Source organism: Penicillium manginii (genome assembly GCF_028828005.1).
Source record: "Penicillium manginii strain IBT 31320 chromosome Unknown utg000004l:1.0-7231830.0:1.0-7236170.0, whole genome shotgun sequence".
Lineage (NCBI taxonomy): Eukaryota > Fungi > Ascomycota > Eurotiomycetes > Eurotiales > Aspergillaceae > Penicillium > Penicillium manginii.
The window spans coordinates 2043200-2062406 of NW_026643105.1; the positions used below are offsets into that span (position 1 = coordinate 2043200).

General features: G+C 50.9%; 6 protein-coding genes across 6 annotated transcripts; 4 read left to right on the forward strand and 2 right to left on the reverse strand.

The window, feature by feature from the left end:
* Positions 1 to 1547: 1547 nt before the first annotated feature.
* N7533_004477 (uncharacterized protein) lies at positions 1548 to 4458 on the reverse strand (the record flags this gene model as incomplete). The annotated part of the gene is made up of 6 exons (XM_057101127.1): positions 1548 to 2401; positions 2458 to 2856; positions 2911 to 3178; positions 3240 to 3853; positions 3904 to 4363; positions 4417 to 4458. Coding segments are annotated over 6 exons (2637 nt in total), but the record flags the coding sequence as incomplete, so codon positions are not given.
* A 1971-nt stretch (positions 4459 to 6429) lies between these two features.
* Positions 6430 to 8173, reverse strand: N7533_004478 (uncharacterized protein; the record flags this gene model as incomplete). Its single annotated transcript, XM_057101128.1, has 3 exons — positions 6430 to 7581; positions 7701 to 8017; positions 8086 to 8173. The coding sequence occupies 3 exons, from the start codon at positions 8171 to 8173 to the stop codon at positions 6430 to 6432; spliced, it is 1557 nt and encodes a 518-aa protein (XP_056960758.1).
* A 1037-nt stretch (positions 8174 to 9210) lies between these two features.
* N7533_004479 (MCM DNA helicase complex subunit MCM6) lies at positions 9211 to 12183 on the forward strand (the record flags this gene model as incomplete). The annotated part of the gene is made up of 3 exons (XM_057101129.1): positions 9211 to 10835; positions 10895 to 11030; positions 11089 to 12183. The coding sequence occupies 3 exons, from the start codon at positions 9211 to 9213 to the stop codon at positions 12181 to 12183; spliced, it is 2856 nt and encodes a 951-aa protein (XP_056960759.1).
* Positions 12184 to 13378: 1195 nt separating this feature from the next.
* Positions 13379 to 13915, forward strand: N7533_004480 (uncharacterized protein; the record flags this gene model as incomplete). The annotated part of the gene is made up of 2 exons (XM_057101130.1): positions 13379 to 13572; positions 13651 to 13915. 2 exons carry the CDS (start codon positions 13379 to 13381, stop codon positions 13913 to 13915), a joined length of 459 nt encoding a protein of 152 aa, XP_056960760.1.
* A 413-nt stretch (positions 13916 to 14328) lies between these two features.
* Positions 14329 to 16277, forward strand: N7533_004481 (bifunctional C97 family peptidase/thioredoxin family protein; the record flags this gene model as incomplete). The annotated part of the gene is made up of 4 exons (XM_057101131.1): positions 14329 to 14364; positions 14426 to 14440; positions 14506 to 14727; positions 14781 to 16277. 4 exons carry the CDS (start codon positions 14329 to 14331, stop codon positions 16275 to 16277), a joined length of 1770 nt encoding a protein of 589 aa, XP_056960761.1.
* Positions 16278 to 17434: 1157 nt separating this feature from the next.
* N7533_004482 (uncharacterized protein) lies at positions 17435 to 17848 on the forward strand (the record flags this gene model as incomplete). The annotated part of the gene is made up of 1 exon (XM_057101132.1): positions 17435 to 17848. The coding sequence occupies one exon, from the start codon at positions 17435 to 17437 to the stop codon at positions 17846 to 17848; it is 414 nt and encodes a 137-aa protein (XP_056960762.1).
* Positions 17849 to 19207: the final 1359 nt, after the last annotated feature.

Sequence of the window (19207 nt, forward strand, 5' to 3'; positions counted from 1 at the left end):
GGCTTGTGGAGGGAGAGGTCATGGGATCATGATGGGTTCAAGTCGGCCTTGGAGAGGACAGACCAAGATACTCATACACAGATACTAGTAGAGGGAAGGACAGTAGTAATTTCTGTGTACTTCTGAGAACGAACCAGTGTAAGTAATAACAGCATAGTCCATACAGGCTGTATCGTTCAAGTGTATTACTAGTATGTATCATCGCGCTTTGTTTACCGATGTCAAGGGCAACCGAATGACCCCGGTAAACTGGTTGACTTGGCTAGTGCGCGCCGCGACAGGGGGAGCTCTCTGCGGATGATGGCAGTGGCTTCGGGTTTCTAAATAGCGCCGGCGTCCACTTGAGTCGCGGGCAAGGCACCAACAGCTCCAAGGTCTAGGGCTAGAACGGGCTTTCCTCGATAAGATCTTGGCTAGTCCCATCCCATCCCATGTCTGTTTGCCACCTCCGAGATTGCGTGCAGGATTTGGAGGAGGGGCAAGGTGAGGGGAATACAGTAGATCTCCATGTCTGCTCTAAATGAACGATGTGCCAGTGGGTGGGCTGGAATGGGATGGGGTTGATGGCTGTTGACGTGGCAGGAATTGGCGTCTGGTAACACTTGCATTTTGCATTCGGCACGGGATGCGGGTCCATGCAGAATTACTCCTAGTACGGAGTACTACCTCCCATCGACGTGGTGAGGGTCCCTTGGTCAGTGTTTACTGTTACTAGTATCTAGTCATGTACTCCGTATGTACGCATTACAATACATGGATCGAAACCGACTAGGGCTCCTTGAACTTTCGGAGAGCAGAACCTAGTTGTGGCTGGTATCTAACGCGATCGCGCTGAGAGTATCACAACAAAGGTACCACCGAGTAGCCCCGGGAGATCAGGCGATCAGAAGGTTTAAATTCTTCGGACAGCCTTTGATCAGTCATTATTTTTCTTGCCCCCCTTGGAATTCGACTTTAGCTCAAGTTGTTAGGATCGACACTGTCGGCGGCTCTCGCTGCCTCCACTGGCCATCAAGATATTGCAGGTCACGATCATCTTCCAGGCCACATGTATGGCAAATAGAGTTACTAATACGAGAAATAATATGATCAGGAAATATAGTACATTCAATGCCGTAATAAACTCATCTTCATAAATTTACCAAGGGTATATATCAATCCCAATCTCATGGCGACCTCTCAAACATTAAGTGACATGACGCGTATACATCAGCCGCGATTACGAATATGAAATAAGATGAATATAGGAAACAAGAGTCAACCCAAGACCCTCTGACCTGGAAGATGGTATACACCAGGCGGAGAGAAAATGGGGACTGCGGAAAACAAAACAAAACAAAAGTCCCAATCGGGAGTCAACCGAGATCCATCAATATTCCAATGTCCTGAAATTCAAGGGCCACGGGCAAAATAGATTTAGTCAACCGGGTATCAAAGTAGGACCAAAGTCAAAACCTGGAAAGTAACTGCAGTTTTACATATCGATTATCTGGGAACAAGAAATCGCGTGCGGCAGACAGAGGCCACGACACGGGCAAATTGTTTACCAGGCAATCTTCTCCTCGTAGACGGGGGGGCTGGCCCTTGTCCATGTCCCAAGTGATCTTGGCATTCTCGTCCACAAACGCATCCTCGTCCGTGATGGGGATGACGCGAGAGGAGTGGGCAACCTCCTGACGACTGATGCCGAGAGGGTCACGGGGAATCCAGAGAAGAGGAGCCTGGGCGTTGATGGCAGGGTTGAAGTATGCGTTGCGTTCGACCTCCTCGGGGTAAGGAGCGACATCGAGCGGGTTGGGGACCAGACGGCGCAGGGTGGCGTAGTCGGCGTGGATATCCGGGCGCAGGAACTTGGTGAAGAAGTTGGCCTTCGGCTTCGCTTCCGAGGCCTCGGTGTGGCCAAGACCCTTCTCCGCCTCGGCGGAGTCGACAGCCGCAACGCCGCTGTCAACGTTGCTGACACCATTGTCGGTAGCTGAGACACCGTTGTTCACACCGTTGGAGTGCGACTCGGAGCTGAGTTTGGTGCGCTCCCCGGCCAGGAGGGACTCCTCCTCATGCTCCATGTTCTTGGGCAGGTAGTTCAGCAGAGGCTCCATGGCGCTGTTCATCGACATGTGGTACAGGACGACGAAGACAAGGAGAATGATCATCAGGGCCAGAGGGCCAACGGCAATCTGGTTAGCTCCAGAGGCCATGGCGAACAGACCAATCAAACACACGATAAGCAGGTAAACACCGACAGTCAGGTGCTGCAGGGCACGAGTGTAGGCGCGACCCTGAGTATCAATATCGGCGTTCGAGACGTACAGCAGGTTGTAGCGGTAGGCGAAGTAGAACAGATACAGACCGATGGTGGCAAAACCCATGACAAGAGGAGCAATGCAAGAGTAGATGATACCTGGATGATGAATTAGCGACAATGTTTGGTGAAATTTCAAGATAGACATCACAAACCGATAACAGTCAGCAGAGTGAAGATAGGGTAAACAGTGCCCCATCCGAGACCGGCCAGGGTCGACCAGCGCTTGTACATCTTGCGGGGGGTGTTATCCAGGAACTTGCCCAGAAGCTTGCCAACAATCAGGCCGGCAATCTGGAGAAGAGCACCAGCACTGAAGGACAAGCCCTGCAGGATGATGTAGGAAATGTAAAAGTTGGAGGCTTTGGGGATGTTGGTGGCGAGCAGGCTGGCGGCGCTGGAAGGATCGCTGATAATAGAGGTAACGACACTGGTGGCAGCAGATGCCAGAGTAACCACCAGGAACACCTGAACAACCTGGAAAGCAAAGAAGTAGTTCTGGGTAGTGAGTTCAATGGAAGCCCGGCTGGGGTCACCGCCCCACTTAGCGCAGACTATTAAATTCGGTCAATATGCAATCAAAAAAGAATGGTCGCAGGGATACGTACGTCGCATAATGATAGGCACCAGCGCCATGAGAACCGCCATCAAAATTGAGGGCAGCAGACCGGTAATAACACCAAGAATGACGGGAGGGCACTTGAGAATAAACTTCAGGAAAGGAACCATATCAGTCAAGCTGTTGATGTTAGAGATAGCACCAACAACTGCCGTCGGGATGGCCCAGAAGATGATGAGAGCGACGACGAATGCAAGAGTAGCACCGTGTCGGATTACGCGCTCCCACCACTTAATGCGAAGGTTGCTCCAGATGACCTGGGTCGGGTCCAAACCAATGTAACGGGGGGGCCATGTGCAGAGGCAGATTGTGCGCAACGGACTGGTAGGCAGACTGAGCATCGGCCTGCTTGTAGAATTCAACGAAGACGGAGGAAACAAGCTTGGCGTCACCGGCACGGTGCTTCGCCTGGAGCTCTTCGATTTCGGGACTGAGGCGCTCGATCTCGGAACGGGCCCAGTTAATGGTGTCGACTTTCTTGCCAATGAGCATCTTGAGACGGTGAGTCGGGCGGTCCTTGGCTTGCACCCAACGAGCAGCGACAGAGCCAGATTCGTCGTCAAACTGGCCGAGATCAGTGTTCTCCTCGGAACCTTCTTCCGCGGAGCCCTTCTTCTTCAGTGCCTTGTTGCGCGCCTTGTTGGCCATGATGATAAGCTTGGTCTCGGCGCCCTCCAGCTTCATGGCGGCCGCGTCACGGTCCTTGACCTTCTCCTCGAGCTCGGCAGTGTCGGTAGCAACCCAAACGTTCTTGACTTTATCAATGCCAAACATGGCACGAATCTTGTCGGTGTTGAGATAGTTCTCGCTGACGGCGCTGAAAAGAACGGTGCGCGAAGAAATACGGTTGGCATAGGCGGGCGAGAAAGAGTATGCCTGGCGCAGGTTGATGTAGAAAATGTGTTCCCGTGTGATAAGGAAGAAAATGAAACCTGATCGCAAGTCAATGGTGTGTTCAAGGGGTCGCGGCAAATACACATACCAACAAAGATCCACGCAAGCAGGGCGTGGGCAAAGTAACGGCCATAGCTCTTATCCGAGACGTTGGAGAAAGTGAGGACATCCAACTGTTTATTGCCATTGCCTCCGGTGGCATTGACCGGGAACAGGATGGGCCAGGTGATACAGCAGCCGACGAACATGATGGTAGTGGCTAGCTTGAGGAATCGTAGCAGAAGGTAGGCATCCATGGAGTGATGTTGGAGAACGTATGTGTCGGGAAGCTGGTACATGGCGGTGATCCAGCTCCACAGGCCGGTGGGGGATTCTGGGGTGCGCTGCCATGGCTTGAGATAGCCGATGTAGGTACGGGGCATATACTGTCGACGCTGGCTCTTTCGCAGAATGATAAAGACGATGACCATCACGGAGAAGATCACGATGTTAACGACCAAGGTTGACACGAAACCCGACAGGGAATTCGAGGTGGCTTGGGGGTCATCCTAAGGCAAATTAGCACAAGTCGTCGCGTCTTAAACTATGCGCAACCACGTACAGCACGGCTGAACAGCCGGTGCATGGCGCCGATGTCTGCCATGGTCAAGGATAACCGAGTCGAAGTCGAAGAAGTCGAATTCGGGATACCTGAGGGGTTTGCACGTGTGTTTGTCGAAGGGGCACGATGTAGCCCCGATGAGGATGGATGGAGGAGAGAAGAAGGAGAGGAAGGAGAGAAAACAGAAAGGTAGGGCGGGTTTAAGCTTTACGCTTTACAAAGAGAGGGGCATTTTCAAGAGTGTTGCGATCTGCGATCTTGGGCTACGTAATGGGACCATCTCTTTTTTTCCTTTTTTTTCTGTGTATTTTTTTTCTTCCTTCACAGGGGGGGGTCGCAGAGAGCTCTTCCTAAGGTTGCCAATGAGTAAATAGCGTCTCCTTTACCCCCTGTCGGGTATCCACTTAGACGGCGAGTGAGAGATCGATCCAGACTTACACCGTCACTGGCTTCGTCCGATGATCGTCCAGTTCCTTGGATACCTCGGTGCCTCTGGGAATCGATGACTCTATGAGATACTTGTTGTATTCCAGCGTTGTGTTGAAACTACGGAGTACTCCGTATGTACTCCATACAATCTGACAGATCGCCTTTGCACCCGTTATTCGTTTCACACATCGGATATTTTTGCTCGGCAAGGGAGAGAAAAACAAAACCGATTCGGAAAAGACCGCCACCCAGCCACGTCAAGCCACAGCATGTGTCGCAAACAAATTAAATCCCCAGTCATACGAGCTCTGGGCAAGCAACTCGAAACAGGTCTGGCTTGCCGATCTCCTCAATTAAAGGAATATTTGAAAAAGCACTAGCATTTGTACTTCATCATCTCGTTTGGTTCGGAATTCTTCAGGCTGCTGTGACAGGGGAGCGACATCCAGTCACACATGGAAATTGCGGGAATCCAGGGGTTGTTGTCCACTAAAGAGATTCGTGGGGAAGTAATTACCGAAGTGACTCGGAGACCTTGGAGCTGGAGCTTTAGCGGTGTGTTGATCTCGGGATTGGAGAGTTGAAAGTTGAAAGTTCTGATGATATGCGACAAGGAATATCACAACCCATTCAGCCCCCATTCAGCATCATTAGGATCGCCAGCAGGGGCGCGAATTGATGTGAGCTGAAATCATTTGCTGAGCTGGTTCCAATCGATCGACCCAGAGGCGCAAAAGGCGCTAGTGGTAGCTAGTGGGCTGCGCTATTGCCTAGCATCTACGTAGCTACCCATGGGCCTGCGCTTTGACTATCAAAATTTGCGTAGGGTTGTCCACAATGGATGCGAACCAACGCACCCGATAAGTGTTTTTTTTTCCTCTTTCGCTGAGTGCTCCATACTCCGTACGGTCATATCTTCTCGCTTTGAAATGCCATCGAATTTCCCTTGACGCACCCCGGATTGAATTGCATTTCAGGCTTGCTGTCACAGGGCCCCTTGGAATGTGGGCAACCACGGACCACTCGAAGGGATAATATGCTATCGTCATCGTTGATGGGACATGTGCATAGCGATCGACACTCCCATTACTGAGATAGTCGCATGAATGCGATCTCGTTCCTGGGTAACTTCATGTACCTTTCGCGGGAGCTTTCTGTGGGAAGTGACCTCGGAGAACCTTTTTTCGGGACTCCGCTTCGATCCCCACCGCACACTGCATTCAGCATGAACCGCGATCGACATGGACAGGTCATTCATTTTGTTTCTGATATCAAATTCAACCGTGGTAAGAGCCGAGGCTGCCCTGGGTAGTCCGTAGTCCGGTAGGTTACCCCCACTGGGGCTCACGGTGGATGACGCTTACACTTCTCGTCCTGGTTGTCGGGTCCCGCCAAGCCCACGTTGCTCGTGCCTGTTCTGATCGCAACGACGCTTTCATACAATTCAATCAACTCCTCAACAATTCTCCGTAAAATGACAGGAAGTCACCAGTGTGATATTTTTAGAAAACGGAATCAAACTCCGGATATGCATATATATAGTATTCGAGATAATGTCATCATTTCTTCATTGATTGAGCCCTACTACCAGAGTCCGCCCTTGTTGAGATCCTTCTCGAAGATGTCGATGCCGCGGATGGGTGCCCGTAAGGTCAAAAAGCTCATCAAGATTTCGTTGAAGTGGAATTGTTGGTCCGGTCGCAGCTGTTTGTGTGTTGCTAGCAACTCTCCAGCCGACCATGCCCGCTCGGGGGCCTGCAGATCGGGATCGCAGCCTTGCTCAAGTAGTAGCCAAAGCAGCGTTTCGCAGGCGTGCTGTCGATCGAGCTGGTGTTGCTCAACCGTCGTACATAAGTATCGCATGAAGCGACCACATTTGTTGGCCGAATCCTTAAAGTCCCAAAGCGCAGCGGTGATGTAGATTAATGCTGCCGTCCGACTGATTTCTTGTGTTTGCGCATCACGGACCACGTACATCCGGGCAGCTTGCGGGACCTGGGATGGTCGTGGTCCACTAGACAACAGGGAGAATAGCGGACTCTCCATTTCAAACGCATCGCGTCTTTGCGGCGTGTGGGTTAGGTAGTCTGGGGAACTGTGTCTCTGCATGAGGCTTTGTGCTCCCCACAAAAACGAGACCAGCCATTTAAGGTCTGCTGGGTCGACCTCTGTGTTTTCGGGTAACATAATAAACCGAACATAGTGGAGAAAGACTTCCACGGATGGGTTGAATCCAGGACGCGGTCGCATCAGGTTGAGGGCCTGCTCAAGATAACGCCGAGCCTCTAATTTATCGCCGAATCGCTCCTCTCCAAGTGCCATTCCAGATAGAGCCATGGCCAGTTGATCGGGAGGAACCTGCGTAATACCCCTGGTGGCATCATCGATGTTCTTTCGCGACTGTCCAACATGCCGAATGACTTCTGGGCTGTCTGTGACTCCATATATTTGAGCTTTCCACCGAGCGCAATAGGTTAGGATAACAGCTTGGAAGGTGACGGGATGGTCCATGGCTGTTCGGAAGATCTGGTTTTTGACGTAAGGGTTCTGGCCGGACCAATATGTCAATTTAGTCGTCCAGTAGTCCACCAGTTCAAGATTCTCGGGATCGTGGGCGATCGGTAGGCTAGAGAATGGATCTTTTCGGGATGCATCAAGCATCGTCCTTGGTGATCCTAGCTGCAAGGACACGGCTGACTGGGGAGCCGGGTTCACATTTGAAAACCTGATTCGCAACTGTGCATTCGGATCAATGTAAGTATATGTTTTGATAAGTATCATATCTGCCTGCCTGCCAAGATTGATACAGAAATAGTCGATGAAGTGGGCATCGAGGTTGGGTTTGGTATCCATACCGAGGAATTTGGATCAGGCGGATGGCCCTGGGTACCAGTCACTGCCGGTTCTATCGGAGGGTCCGTTTCATATTCCAAGTCTTTCTTCGGCTGCCATGATAATGCGTCCTGAATCTGTTCAGGTTGTAGGGATTCGTGTGATAATTTGCGCTGCTTTCGCTTTTCTTGAACATGGTGTCGCATCACATGAGCGCGTTTCTCCTTCGATGATGAAGATGAGTCAACAAAGTAGAATTGGTTCTTCGGCTGAGCCCCCGAGTCAGCCGGACGCCGTCGTCGTCTCGGTTTGCCGGGCTGAGCCGTATCTCCGGATTGCCCTAAAGAAGGTGGGAATGCACATTAGCAACGCGGGATCATAACGATACAGTCAAGAGGATTGACCTACTGGAAGCATCCAGGGACGGAGGTTCAGACGATACAGGGGCTACAAAAGTCGATGTGGAGTCATCCAAACTTGAAGTTTTGCCGGACATTTCGTGATAAAGAATAGGAAGTGGTTGTCGACGTCAAGAGGCACCCGTTACAGCATGCCGTGTCGATGATCGCCAATACCGAAATTCCTCCAGCTTGTTCGGGATTTGGTGGGAAGCATCGCAGGCTCCCTCGAGGGGGCGACCTGGGTGAAAAAAGGGCGGGACGGGTTCAGCAAACGGTCGGAGCGTAGGAGAGCGAGACTAGAGCCGGATGCCGGTGGATAGTATAAGTTATAGTCGGATTCGACAATGCAAGGTAACCGAGGGAAGCCGATCACCACGAATAATAAAAGGTTAGGGGGGGAGATGGGAGGCGATGAGAGGAGAGAGGGGGGGGGATGTCCAGTTCTGGTAACACGAGGTCAACGAGCAACACGAACTGGGGCCTTAGAGAGTGGTGCACCTCCAATGACCGAGTTGGGTTAGAGGGGAGATTTGACTATTTCCTGATGTAGGTTGTCGGCGGGGAGTGGAAGGAAGTGGGTCATGGAATATGTAACACCCTGCAAAAAAGGGGAGAGGTGAAAATGAGCAAGAAGAATGATTGGTTGGAAGGCGGAGAGAAGCAAGTCAGAATGGGCAGTTAATCCATCTGATTGGTTGACTTCTCGAAAAGGGCGGTCTTGAACCGGTATTTCCTCGGGAAGGTGCGAAGGGGGGCTGCATCTGCACGGAGTAGCGGCAACTGCAGAGAAGGCGTCCCGGACGAGTGGACTGTGGACTCGGTGGCCTTGGCATTCGGATTTGGTGGTGGTTCAAGTTGGCATTGGTGGCTTCCCGATTGCCCCCTCCCGATTAGGAAACCACTTAACGCGTTCGGACTAACCTTATTCCATCAACGCGTCCAAGTCGCGTCTCGCGTCACCGAAAAAGTCCCCCTTAGTGCCCGTGTTCAAAGACTGAAGGGTCGAAAGTTGTCGAGCATCACCGCTTCCCCTCCTCCTCCAATACCTCCATTCTCCCCCCCCCCCTCCCCCCCCAATCCTCCCCCACTTCGGTATCTGCGCAAGAGCATTAATTCGTCACTGCTCTCTGCCATGTCTTCCCTTTTCGACGCCGTCCTCCAGTCCGAGCTGGGCTCGGGGTCAGGCGCTCGCGAGAATCTGCAGTCCGACCATCTACCTAGCTCACGACGCTCCGAAAGCAATGGTCCCATGAGTGATATGAATGCCTTCCCTGATGATCGCGTCGTTGGAGCCAGTACTTCTGCCGTCAGTCGTTTACGAAACCCATACGCTTCGGGCCCCCCGCCCGTGGTTGATGAGGCCGGAGAAAAAGTGCAACAGGCCTTTGAGGAATTGCTCGAGACATTCATGGAGGAACCCTCTTCATCAGCCCCTCCATCGTCTGGAGAGATTCTCAGTGATAAATACTATATTGCCCAGATTCGTGGCATGAAGAAATTCGAGTTGTCAACCCTCTACGTGGACTTCACACACTTGACCTCCTTGGAAAACCCCATTTTGGCCGACGCCATCGCCAGTCAATATTATCGATTCCTCCCTTTCCTCACCAAGGCCCTTCACAACCTCGTCGCCAAATACGAGGGTGATTACTTTGTGTCGCATCGCTTGGCCGCTAGTGCCAACTCGCAACCTAGCACCTCCATCGCATCTGCTTACGCCAGCGTCTCTGATAACCCCGACCTGGAGCGCCAAATTCGCGAAAAGACTCGCCACCAACAGACCGATAAGCTGTTTGCTCTTGCCTTCTACAACCTGCCCCTGGTTTCACGACTCCGCCAACTTCGCACCTCGCAGATTGGCAAACTTCTCTCAATCTCCGGAACGGTCACACGGACGTCAGAAATCCGTCCGGAGTTGTCACTGGGATCATTCATTTGCGAGGGCTGTAAGACAGTTGTGAACAATGTGGAACAAACCTTCAAATACACCGAGCCCACCGAATGTCCGAACCAAACATGTGGTAACCGCAACGGCTGGCGCCTGGATATTGGCAAGAGTACTTTTGTTGATTGGCAAAAGGTTAAACTCCAGGAGTCTTCACACGAGATCCCTACCGGTAGCATGCCCCGTACGATGGACGTCATCTTGCGAGGTGAGATGGTTGATCGTGCCAAGGCTGGTGAGCGCTGCATTTTCACTGGTACCTTGATTGTCGTCCCCGATGTTAGCCAGCTGGGTCTTCCCGGCGTGCGTCCCGAGGCAGTTCGCGATAACAACTCTTTCCGTGGAAGCGAGGTCGGCGGTGGTGGAGTGTCTGGATTGAAGTCCCTGGGTGTTCGTGATTTGACCTACCGGCTCGCTTTCCTGGCCTGTATGGTGACCCCAGATACCACTACCCCCGGCCAGAAGCCCGAGCAGCAGCTCAGTGGTCAATCAAACAATATTCTGGCCTCTTTGAACCAAAACCAGGAACCTGATATGAACGACGACAAGGCCCAGGAGGCTTTCCTTCAAAGTCTGACTCCCACCGAAGTGCAGGATCTCAAGAGACTCGTGCACTCCGAGTACATCTATTCGCGTTTGGTTGACTCAATTGCTCCGATGATCTGGGGTCACCGTCAGATCAAGAAAGGTCTTCTCTTGCAGTTGATCGGTGGTGTCGGTAAGAGAACTCAGGCCGAGAGCTTGCAGCTGCGTGGTGATATCAACATTTGCATTGTCGGCGACCCATCCACAAGTAAGAGTCAGTTCTTGAAGTGAGTCAACCCTCTATGATCCCGTTACTTTTTTTCGTATTACTGACATGACGATCCAGATATGTTTGCTCCCTGCACCCCCGTGCGGTCTATACCAGTGGCAAGGCCTCGTCCGCCGCTGGTCTGACAGCATCTGTGGTAAAGGATGCCGAGACTGGAGAATTCACCATTGAGGCCGGTGCCCTGATGCTGGCTGTGAGTCTTCACCTTACCCAAGAATATTTCAAAAGGCCACAGCTAACTCTCTTTCTAGAACGGCGGTGGTATTTGTGCGATCGACGAGTTCGACAAAATGGACATCGCGGACCAAGTCGCCATTCACGAAGCCATGGAACAGCAGACCATCTCCATTGCCAAGGCTGGTATCCATACTACACTCAACGCCCGCGCCTCAATTCTCGCCGCCGCCAACCCCATCGGCGGTCGCTATAACCAAAAGGTTACTCTTCGCCAAAACCTGAACTTCAGTGCACCCATCATGAGTCGTTTCGATGTGTTCTTCGTCATCCGTGACGAGCCCAAGGAGAGCGTCGACCGCAACTTGGCCGAACACATTGTCAACGTGCACATGAACCGCGACGAGGCTGTCGAGCCTGAGCTGAGCACCGAACAGCTGCAGCGCTATATCCAGTTTGCGCGAACCTTCCGCCCTGTCTTCACTGATGAAGCCAAGGCTCTTCTCGTCGAGAAATACAAGGAACTGCGTGCCAACGATGCACAAGGTGGTATAGGTTGCTCGTCTTACCGTATCACGGTTCGTCAACTTGAGTCCCTCATTCGTTTGTCCGAGGCTGTTGCCAAGGCCAACTGTGTGGAGGAAGTCATCCCCAAATTCGTCATTGAGGCCTACGACCTTCTGCGCCAGAGTATCGTCACCGTCGAGAAGGATGACGTCGAGATGGACGACGATGTCCCCGCCCAGAATGGTGAGGACCATGAAATGGGTGACGATCGTGACCGTGAGAATGACAGCCCCATGCGCGATGACGGCGATCAAGCACAGCAACAGGAGCGCGCCAAGACGAAGATTACATACGATAAGTTCTCTAAGATTCTTAACCTGATCGTGCGCCGCATCCGTGAGGACGAGGTCAACCAGGGCGAAGGTGTCGAGCAAGAAGACTTGATCCTGTGGTATCTCGAGCAGATTGAGGGCGAGCTCAACACCCATGAAGATATGGCGCGTGAGCGCGATCTCGCCAAGAAGGTCCTGAAGCGTATGGTCAAGGATCACGTCCTGCTACGCATCGCATCGGACCTGATGGACGCTGAAGGCAGCACCCAACAGACTGCTGAGGATAAGGTCCTCTACGTTATGCACCCTAATGTTGCGTATGAGGAGATGTAATGTCGCCATCGTGTGTTTTCTGTCTGGGCTTGGGTTTGTCTGTTTCTGGGATTGGGTCCAATGTTTAGCATTTTCAGGGTGGAATAAATGGAGCATAGGGGTTACGAGTGATGATAACTGTTCTTGCAATTTAGTCATTCTTGACGAATGTATAATTCTTCGATATCTTCAAGTTCAACATGTTCATTTACTGCCAGTAGGACTAGTAGTAGCTTGGAGTCTTGGTTCGAGTCATTTGGCCCATTTAGCGGAACAATATGACTCCGAGTACTAGTATCCATTCCGAAGTTCAATAACTAAAGTCCAGTAAATCCCACTTCCAAGGTTTTCCAAGGCTGATACCTAGGTAGGCACGAAAGGAGAGGCGATGCCAAGATTGTCAAGTTATAGCCTTAAGCGACCGAATCTTGCACGAATAATTGACTCACTGACATAGATGCCTTCTGCTTCAATGTGATGTAGAACGATTTAAACACATGTACTTGTGACCAGAGCCGTAAATCATCATGATTTACGGAAAGATGATCTTTACATCATTGGTCGAGTTTACGAGCTCAAAATAACCGCAAGATGCAACAGGTCAGCAGTCACACTGGCCTGAGCCTGTGCTTGTCTGAGACAAAACGGAGCTACTACTAGGATTTGTAGTGGTGATCTACAAGATCTGACTGCGGTTCCTGACTACTCCATATGTAGGTAGACTAGTGGAAATCCCAAGGTTGGAGGCCTTACCCTGTGGCGTCGGCAGCTGCCGGGTCCCGAAATAGATCATTGGATGAAGTCGATTATTATGCGGGGATATGCTTTTAACTGCGCTGTTCCTCTGTTCTAAGAGGCTCCTTCCATCCGTGGAGGCGCTTGCAAAGGCGTCCCAGTTTACTGCTGTTCTCGGGTCGTGCATTTGTGTATGCACGCTCAGCCCCAGGGTTCTCTCAACTGACTGACTGCGGACTACAGAGTACGAATCGAGGGGGAATTTTGCGCCCAGATTGACGGGCAGGTTTCATCAGAATGTCTCATTGAGACTACAAATGGCTCTTGGCAAAAGGAATACAGGAAAAAATGATAAAATGAAAATAGTTTATAAAGGGACCTAGAGTCCGCCGATTCTCTCTCGATCAGACACAAGAGCATCTTATCTCAAGCCATTTCAATCACAAGACTCAAAGCAAAGATTCAATTCAATTCTTTCAGAATGAAGTACACCATCGCCTCCGTTCTCCTGGCTGCCAGTTCGGCCTTCGCTGCTCCAGCCTCGACCAAGCGCGAAGCCACCTCCCTCCAAATCACCGATTTCAACGCCAACGTCGGCCTCGACGCAACCATGCACTTTGTCTTGACCGATGCCAACTACCCAAATGACACTCCCACCGACTGTAATTTGATCTGGTAAGTCTCACTCAACGCGACAAGCAAAAGGGTAGAATTATATTCCATGGACACTGGATCTAATGACCAAATCAACAGGACCTATGGACACGCGCCCAAGGAGAGCGCTCGTTGCAACAATGGAAAATATCACATTCAATTCCCAGACGGCGCACCGGATTTGCACAAATTCACTCTCGGCCTCAAACGTGACGAGTCTGATCCCATTCAAGAGCAGGGCCAGGTCCTGGTGGACTCGAAGGCGGAGGCCAGCAACTGGGTGTGTGTGAATAACCCTAGTGATGGCATTAAGCTTCACTGTGACTACAGTGGTACCCTTGAAATGCCAATCACTTTGGGTTAAATGGGGAAGAGACTGATGATATAGAATTGTTTTCCTCTTTTATTGTTATTCTGGCTGGAAGGAGTTAGATAGATGCCGAGGTATACTGAGTTGGTGATTCAAATAGAATGACCATGTGACTTGCGTTTGGTTATTACGTATACTCCCTGTGATACAGAATTAATTTTCTCTCTATTGAGTTTATTCTCTAAAAATGATGATAGGATAAAATATTCACATGGCCAATGAGTATATGGTGATGTAGTGTCCCGATCATACATATGAAGTGTCCATAACGCCAGAAAATGGTCGAAGCCACCGGAATGTGAGTGCTGACGTGACCCGATCGCTGCCTGCCTTGGGCTGTGCATATCAACTCGACTTGGCCCCATCAAGTCACTTACTTCCATAACATCCCATACATCATTTTCCCAATGGACGTCGAGCTATATATTTACGACCTCTCCCAGGTAAGTTGCGGCGTTGCCCTTAATTTTCAATATTGTACATTCAAACTGACTTGCCTCGCAGGGTCTTGCGCGTATGGTACGTACCAACAGAGCATCAACAAAGATGGTACAGCATGAGCTTCACCTAACCGGACATATCAGTACTCGCAACCCTTGACAGGAACCCAAATAGATGCAATCTATCACACTGCACTTGTTCTCAATGGCGTGGAGTACTTTTTTGGTCAGGGCATCCAGACCGCCAATCCCGGTAGCACTCATCATGGCCAGCCCATGGAAAAGGTGCACATGGGACAGACAGAGCTTCCAAATGAGGTAATTGAAGAATACCTTGGATCTTTGGCCACAATTTATACACCCGAGGTATGTGAACCGGGAATTCGTCCATTTTCTGCGCTCTCCTAATACTCTGGCAGTCCTATGATCTCTTTCTTCACAATTGCAACAACTTCACCCAGGATTTTGCCATGTTCCTAGTTGGAAAAAGCATTCCAGAGCACATCCGCAACTTGCCGCGCACATTTTTAGATACCCCGTTTGGGCAGATGATGAAGCCACAGATTGAGAACGCCCTGCGGGGGTCCACACAGGGAACTGGTCCTGGTACCGTTCCTGGGCCCAGCTTTCAGCCACAGGCCGCACAGCAACCAAGGGCTACACAACATCCAGCGCCCGCCTCGGTCCGCAATGTCAACAGTCTATCTCAGCTAGAGAGTGAATTAGCTGCGGCATCAAACACGTGCGCCGTCATCTTCTTTACTTCCTCAACATGCCCGCCATGCAAGGTCGTCTATCCAACCTATGATCAGTTGGCGGAAGAGGCGGGCGATCGAGCTAGACTCATCAAGGTTGATATTGGCTCGGCCTACGATGTCAGCATGAAGTACGGTGTGCGCGCCACGCCGACCTTCATGACATTTCTGAAAGGGCAGAAACTGGATGAGTGGAGCGGTGCCAATCCAGGCCAGCTCTCGGGGAATGTCCGCATGCTTTTGGAGATGGCGAATCCAACCCATCCTCATCGCCAACTAAGATTGCCCAGCCTACAGCGACCTATCTCCAACTTTGTTACCTATAAGAAAGTTCCGCCGCTGGACAAGCTTGTGCAGAAGCTTCCTGCATCCTTCCGAGAGACACCGGACGTCGCCTCGATCATAGACTTTGTCAAGCAGCGCCAGTCTGCCAGCAATGACAATACCCCAGTCGCAGATATCAGAGTTCCAGACCTTCACACTTTCGCGACTTCATTGCAATCAGCCTACACCACACTCCCGAGCGACTCTCTTTTCGCAGTCGTCGACCTGGTCCGCCTAATCTTCCTCGATCCCCGCGTGAGCGGTTACTTCGCCGAGGAAACCCAGCACAAGACCCTCCTCACCCTTCTCTCCCCTCTATCCACCGGCGACCTCTCCAACTGCCCCTACAACCTGCGCATCGTTGCCCTCCAATTATCCTGCAACCTCTTCAGCACACCATTATACCCGGATCAACTAACATCACCAACATCTCCCCTCCGCGAAACAACCCTACGCCTGGCAATCAACTCCCTCCTAGACTCGCACTCCAACCTCCGCGTTGTAGCAGCCTCATTCGCCTACAACCTCGCAGCCTACAACCATAACGCCCGCTTCGATGGGAACCCCGATCCCCTCACGGAGGAAGATCAGGTTGAGATCACGGCCTCATTGCTCGAAGCCATCTCTCGCGAAGACCAGAGCATCGAGGCTCTTCACGGTCTTCTATTCGCGCTCGGTCTGTTCGTCTACGAAGCACCGCTCGACGGAGCCCTGGTGGATCTTTGTCGAGCAATGGGCGTCGCCGATACCGTGCGAGCCAAGTCTCAGATCTCGGCTGTTCAGAAGGAACCGCTTTTGAAAGAGATTGGGGGTGAATTGCTTGGCAAAGGGTTGTGATAGATGGAAATCTTAGCTCTTTGATTCTTCTCCGCGTCAAGTCTCTCTGTATCTCGCTTTTGACTCGGGCTAGCCCCGAACCAAGGGCTTGGATTGCGGTGGTGTTATCGTCTGTAATTACCTAGGTAGAAATGCTTTTTCTTCCATAATAGATATACATTCTTCGTCTCTTCTTTCTGCTTTTTCCATCGAGGCTTTGGCCTCCCGCAACGGTGTACCTGGTCAGCGCATGTAGAGAGATGTTATCTCCCAAGGATTTTCTTTGTTCTTTTCTTTTTGGAAAAAGAATCTTCTTCCAATTTTTGGTTCTATGGTCATCGAGTATCATGTATAGTCATGATAGAAAGTTCCCAAGGTTTGCAAAGCAATAGTCGTACATATTCTGATTAATTTTATTTAATTTCAAATGTGTCAAATAAAGGCATGGATTGAAGATACCGGTTCGTTCAAAATTGGCTTTCCATTGTACCGAAGCAAGGCTATCGCATCTAAGTTACAAGAGGCTCTGCGGAGGCAAGACACGTCCCGCCTGCCATTACTAGTCCATCGTGCAAGTCGACATACGATTGATAGAAGAACTAGTATATGATCTATACTAGACATAGCGAGTATCACTCACTCCGCATTCGATACTAGTATTACCTCACCAGTTAGTCAGAAATGCATTTCAGTCCTAGCTTCAAACTCAAGCCCGCATAAACAACGCGTCTTCTCCGGGTCTCTCTATTACTAGTAGAATCTCTTCACCGATCATCAGGCGAAATGAAATCATCGGGTATCTCGGCTTGGAGACCGACCAGGGTCAGGGATATTCGATATCGTATAATTCTGACTCACAGTGACAACTTTGTCTATGAATAGAAATCACCGACCAATCTTCCAAGTATCCAGTAGCTATTACTAGTACTAGTATCCGGTACCTCGTCCATCCCAGACTTAATACATGCATGTCAGAAATGGGAGTATAGTAGCATCTCGATCAACAGGCTACCCTCCCAGGCCAACCATCTATTACCATTCATCCATAAGGTACCCAGTCACAGTCAGATAGGATTAGAAATCAACGCGCCATTTCTAGGGTCATCCTCCTTCCCAAAGAAGTAAATGACAAAAAGAGTACCTAGGTAGGTATGATGTCCTTCAAGTTACCTCAGACTATGCCCCCACCCCGCAAAGCAAATCCACCCATCCACCCCAAACAAGCAACCGCACTAAAGGACAAACCAAACCTCGTCTCGCCGTCCCTCAAGTTCCTCCCCTCACTCGCACAAAGCCCAATCTCACCGTTGCATGCCATCTGCAGGGCCGCCCGCCGCCCGCCGCCCGTCACAACCGGCCTGAAGAAAGTCCGAACCACTGACATCGACACGGGGAGACCGAGCCAGCACACGACAGACGAACACGAGGCGAGGCGAGCAGGGCTGAACGGAGCCGCTGGCCTAGGCGCGACCGAGTCACGGCGACGGCTCCGGTCCGGCTGTATGTCCTGTCCATGTCCATGTCCAGGTCCGGCTCCATTTTTAGACTTGCGGTGCGACGGTGTGCGACGCTGGCATCGTGCATGGCGGTGACTAAATGATTTCTCTCAAGGTTGTATATACTCGAGTACTGTTAAGTACTACCTAGGTAATAAGACTTGGATCATCTACGTGGTTGAAACCGTGACTACAAAGTACGATACGTACATACTATACTTGTGACTAGATATAATTGAATCAATAATAGAATCAGATATGTAGATCAGGCAGATTGTTTGTTACTTGTATTTCTTCCAAAGTACCGATTGCGTGCCCGACCTGTTCGCGCCAACTCACACCGACACTCGCGAAGAGGACAATGTGGCTTTGGTGGCGTGGCGCTCAGGCGTCAAGGCGAGATAGCGCGGAGGGCGGGATCGGGTAAAATGGGATCCCATGGGGGGGTGGGGGGCAGTAGCCGTCAGGCGGATCTTGAAGAAAAGCGGAAGAAATAATATCCCAACGGGGAAGATGGAAAGGTTTTTTAAAAAAAAAAAAATTTGAATTGTATTTGGAAATTGAAACTGAAATTGAAATTGGTATTGTGCGGCGGATATCGGGACGAAAATGAATAGGAAATGGAAAAAAGGATACAAGATGGGGTATTCGGGATCGGGGGTATCTGGAGCGGAAAATCAAGCGCTAGAACGGGCAGAAGGAAAATGGAAAGAAAAAACACCGGGTCCGTTTCGGAAATGCTATCAGACCGTGGGAAATCATTTGAAATGGAAGTGGGGAAAATGGAGGGGCAAGAAAAGAAAAGAAAGAAAAAAAAATGGAAAAAAGGATGAAACAGGAAAAGGCGAACGGAAGCGCTGCAGATGCGACAACGGAGGAAAATGCAAAGTATGAGTCAATGTGAAGCGGCGGTGTGGTGTGGGGGTACATCGAAGATACTCCCGGGAGGAGAGGAGGAGATCGGAGGCATCGGGGAGATCAGATGGAGAGGTAGATGGCACCAGGCAGATAATTCTGGAAGCCGCCGACAGCGAAAAATTAGGTAAGCGCGGGGCATGTGGAGATAACCATTGACATTAACAGTCGCGAAGATTGCTACTGCCATGCCCTTTGCTGGCGTCATCGGCGCGCCGAAGAAAAAAGAAATATGTACCCCCCGGTGCGCCTTGGTGTGATCGGCGCTGCTGACGATCTCGCAGCTGCCTGAGCTTTATCATCTGATTCGCTTGGGGCGTGCGGGTATCACGGGTGATTGAGAAACATTAGGAGCTCCAACCAAATGCGTGGAAGGGCTGGTCGTGGTAGATATGAAGAAAAAGTATTGGTAGAAGACATGAGGCTATTGCGAATAGCGAAGCGAAGAAGAAAAGAAGTGTCGTCGTCGTAATGGTATCTTATCGAGTGTTTGTTTTGTTGAAGCGCCCGCGCTACAACCGACTTTCTTTGGTTGTAGTG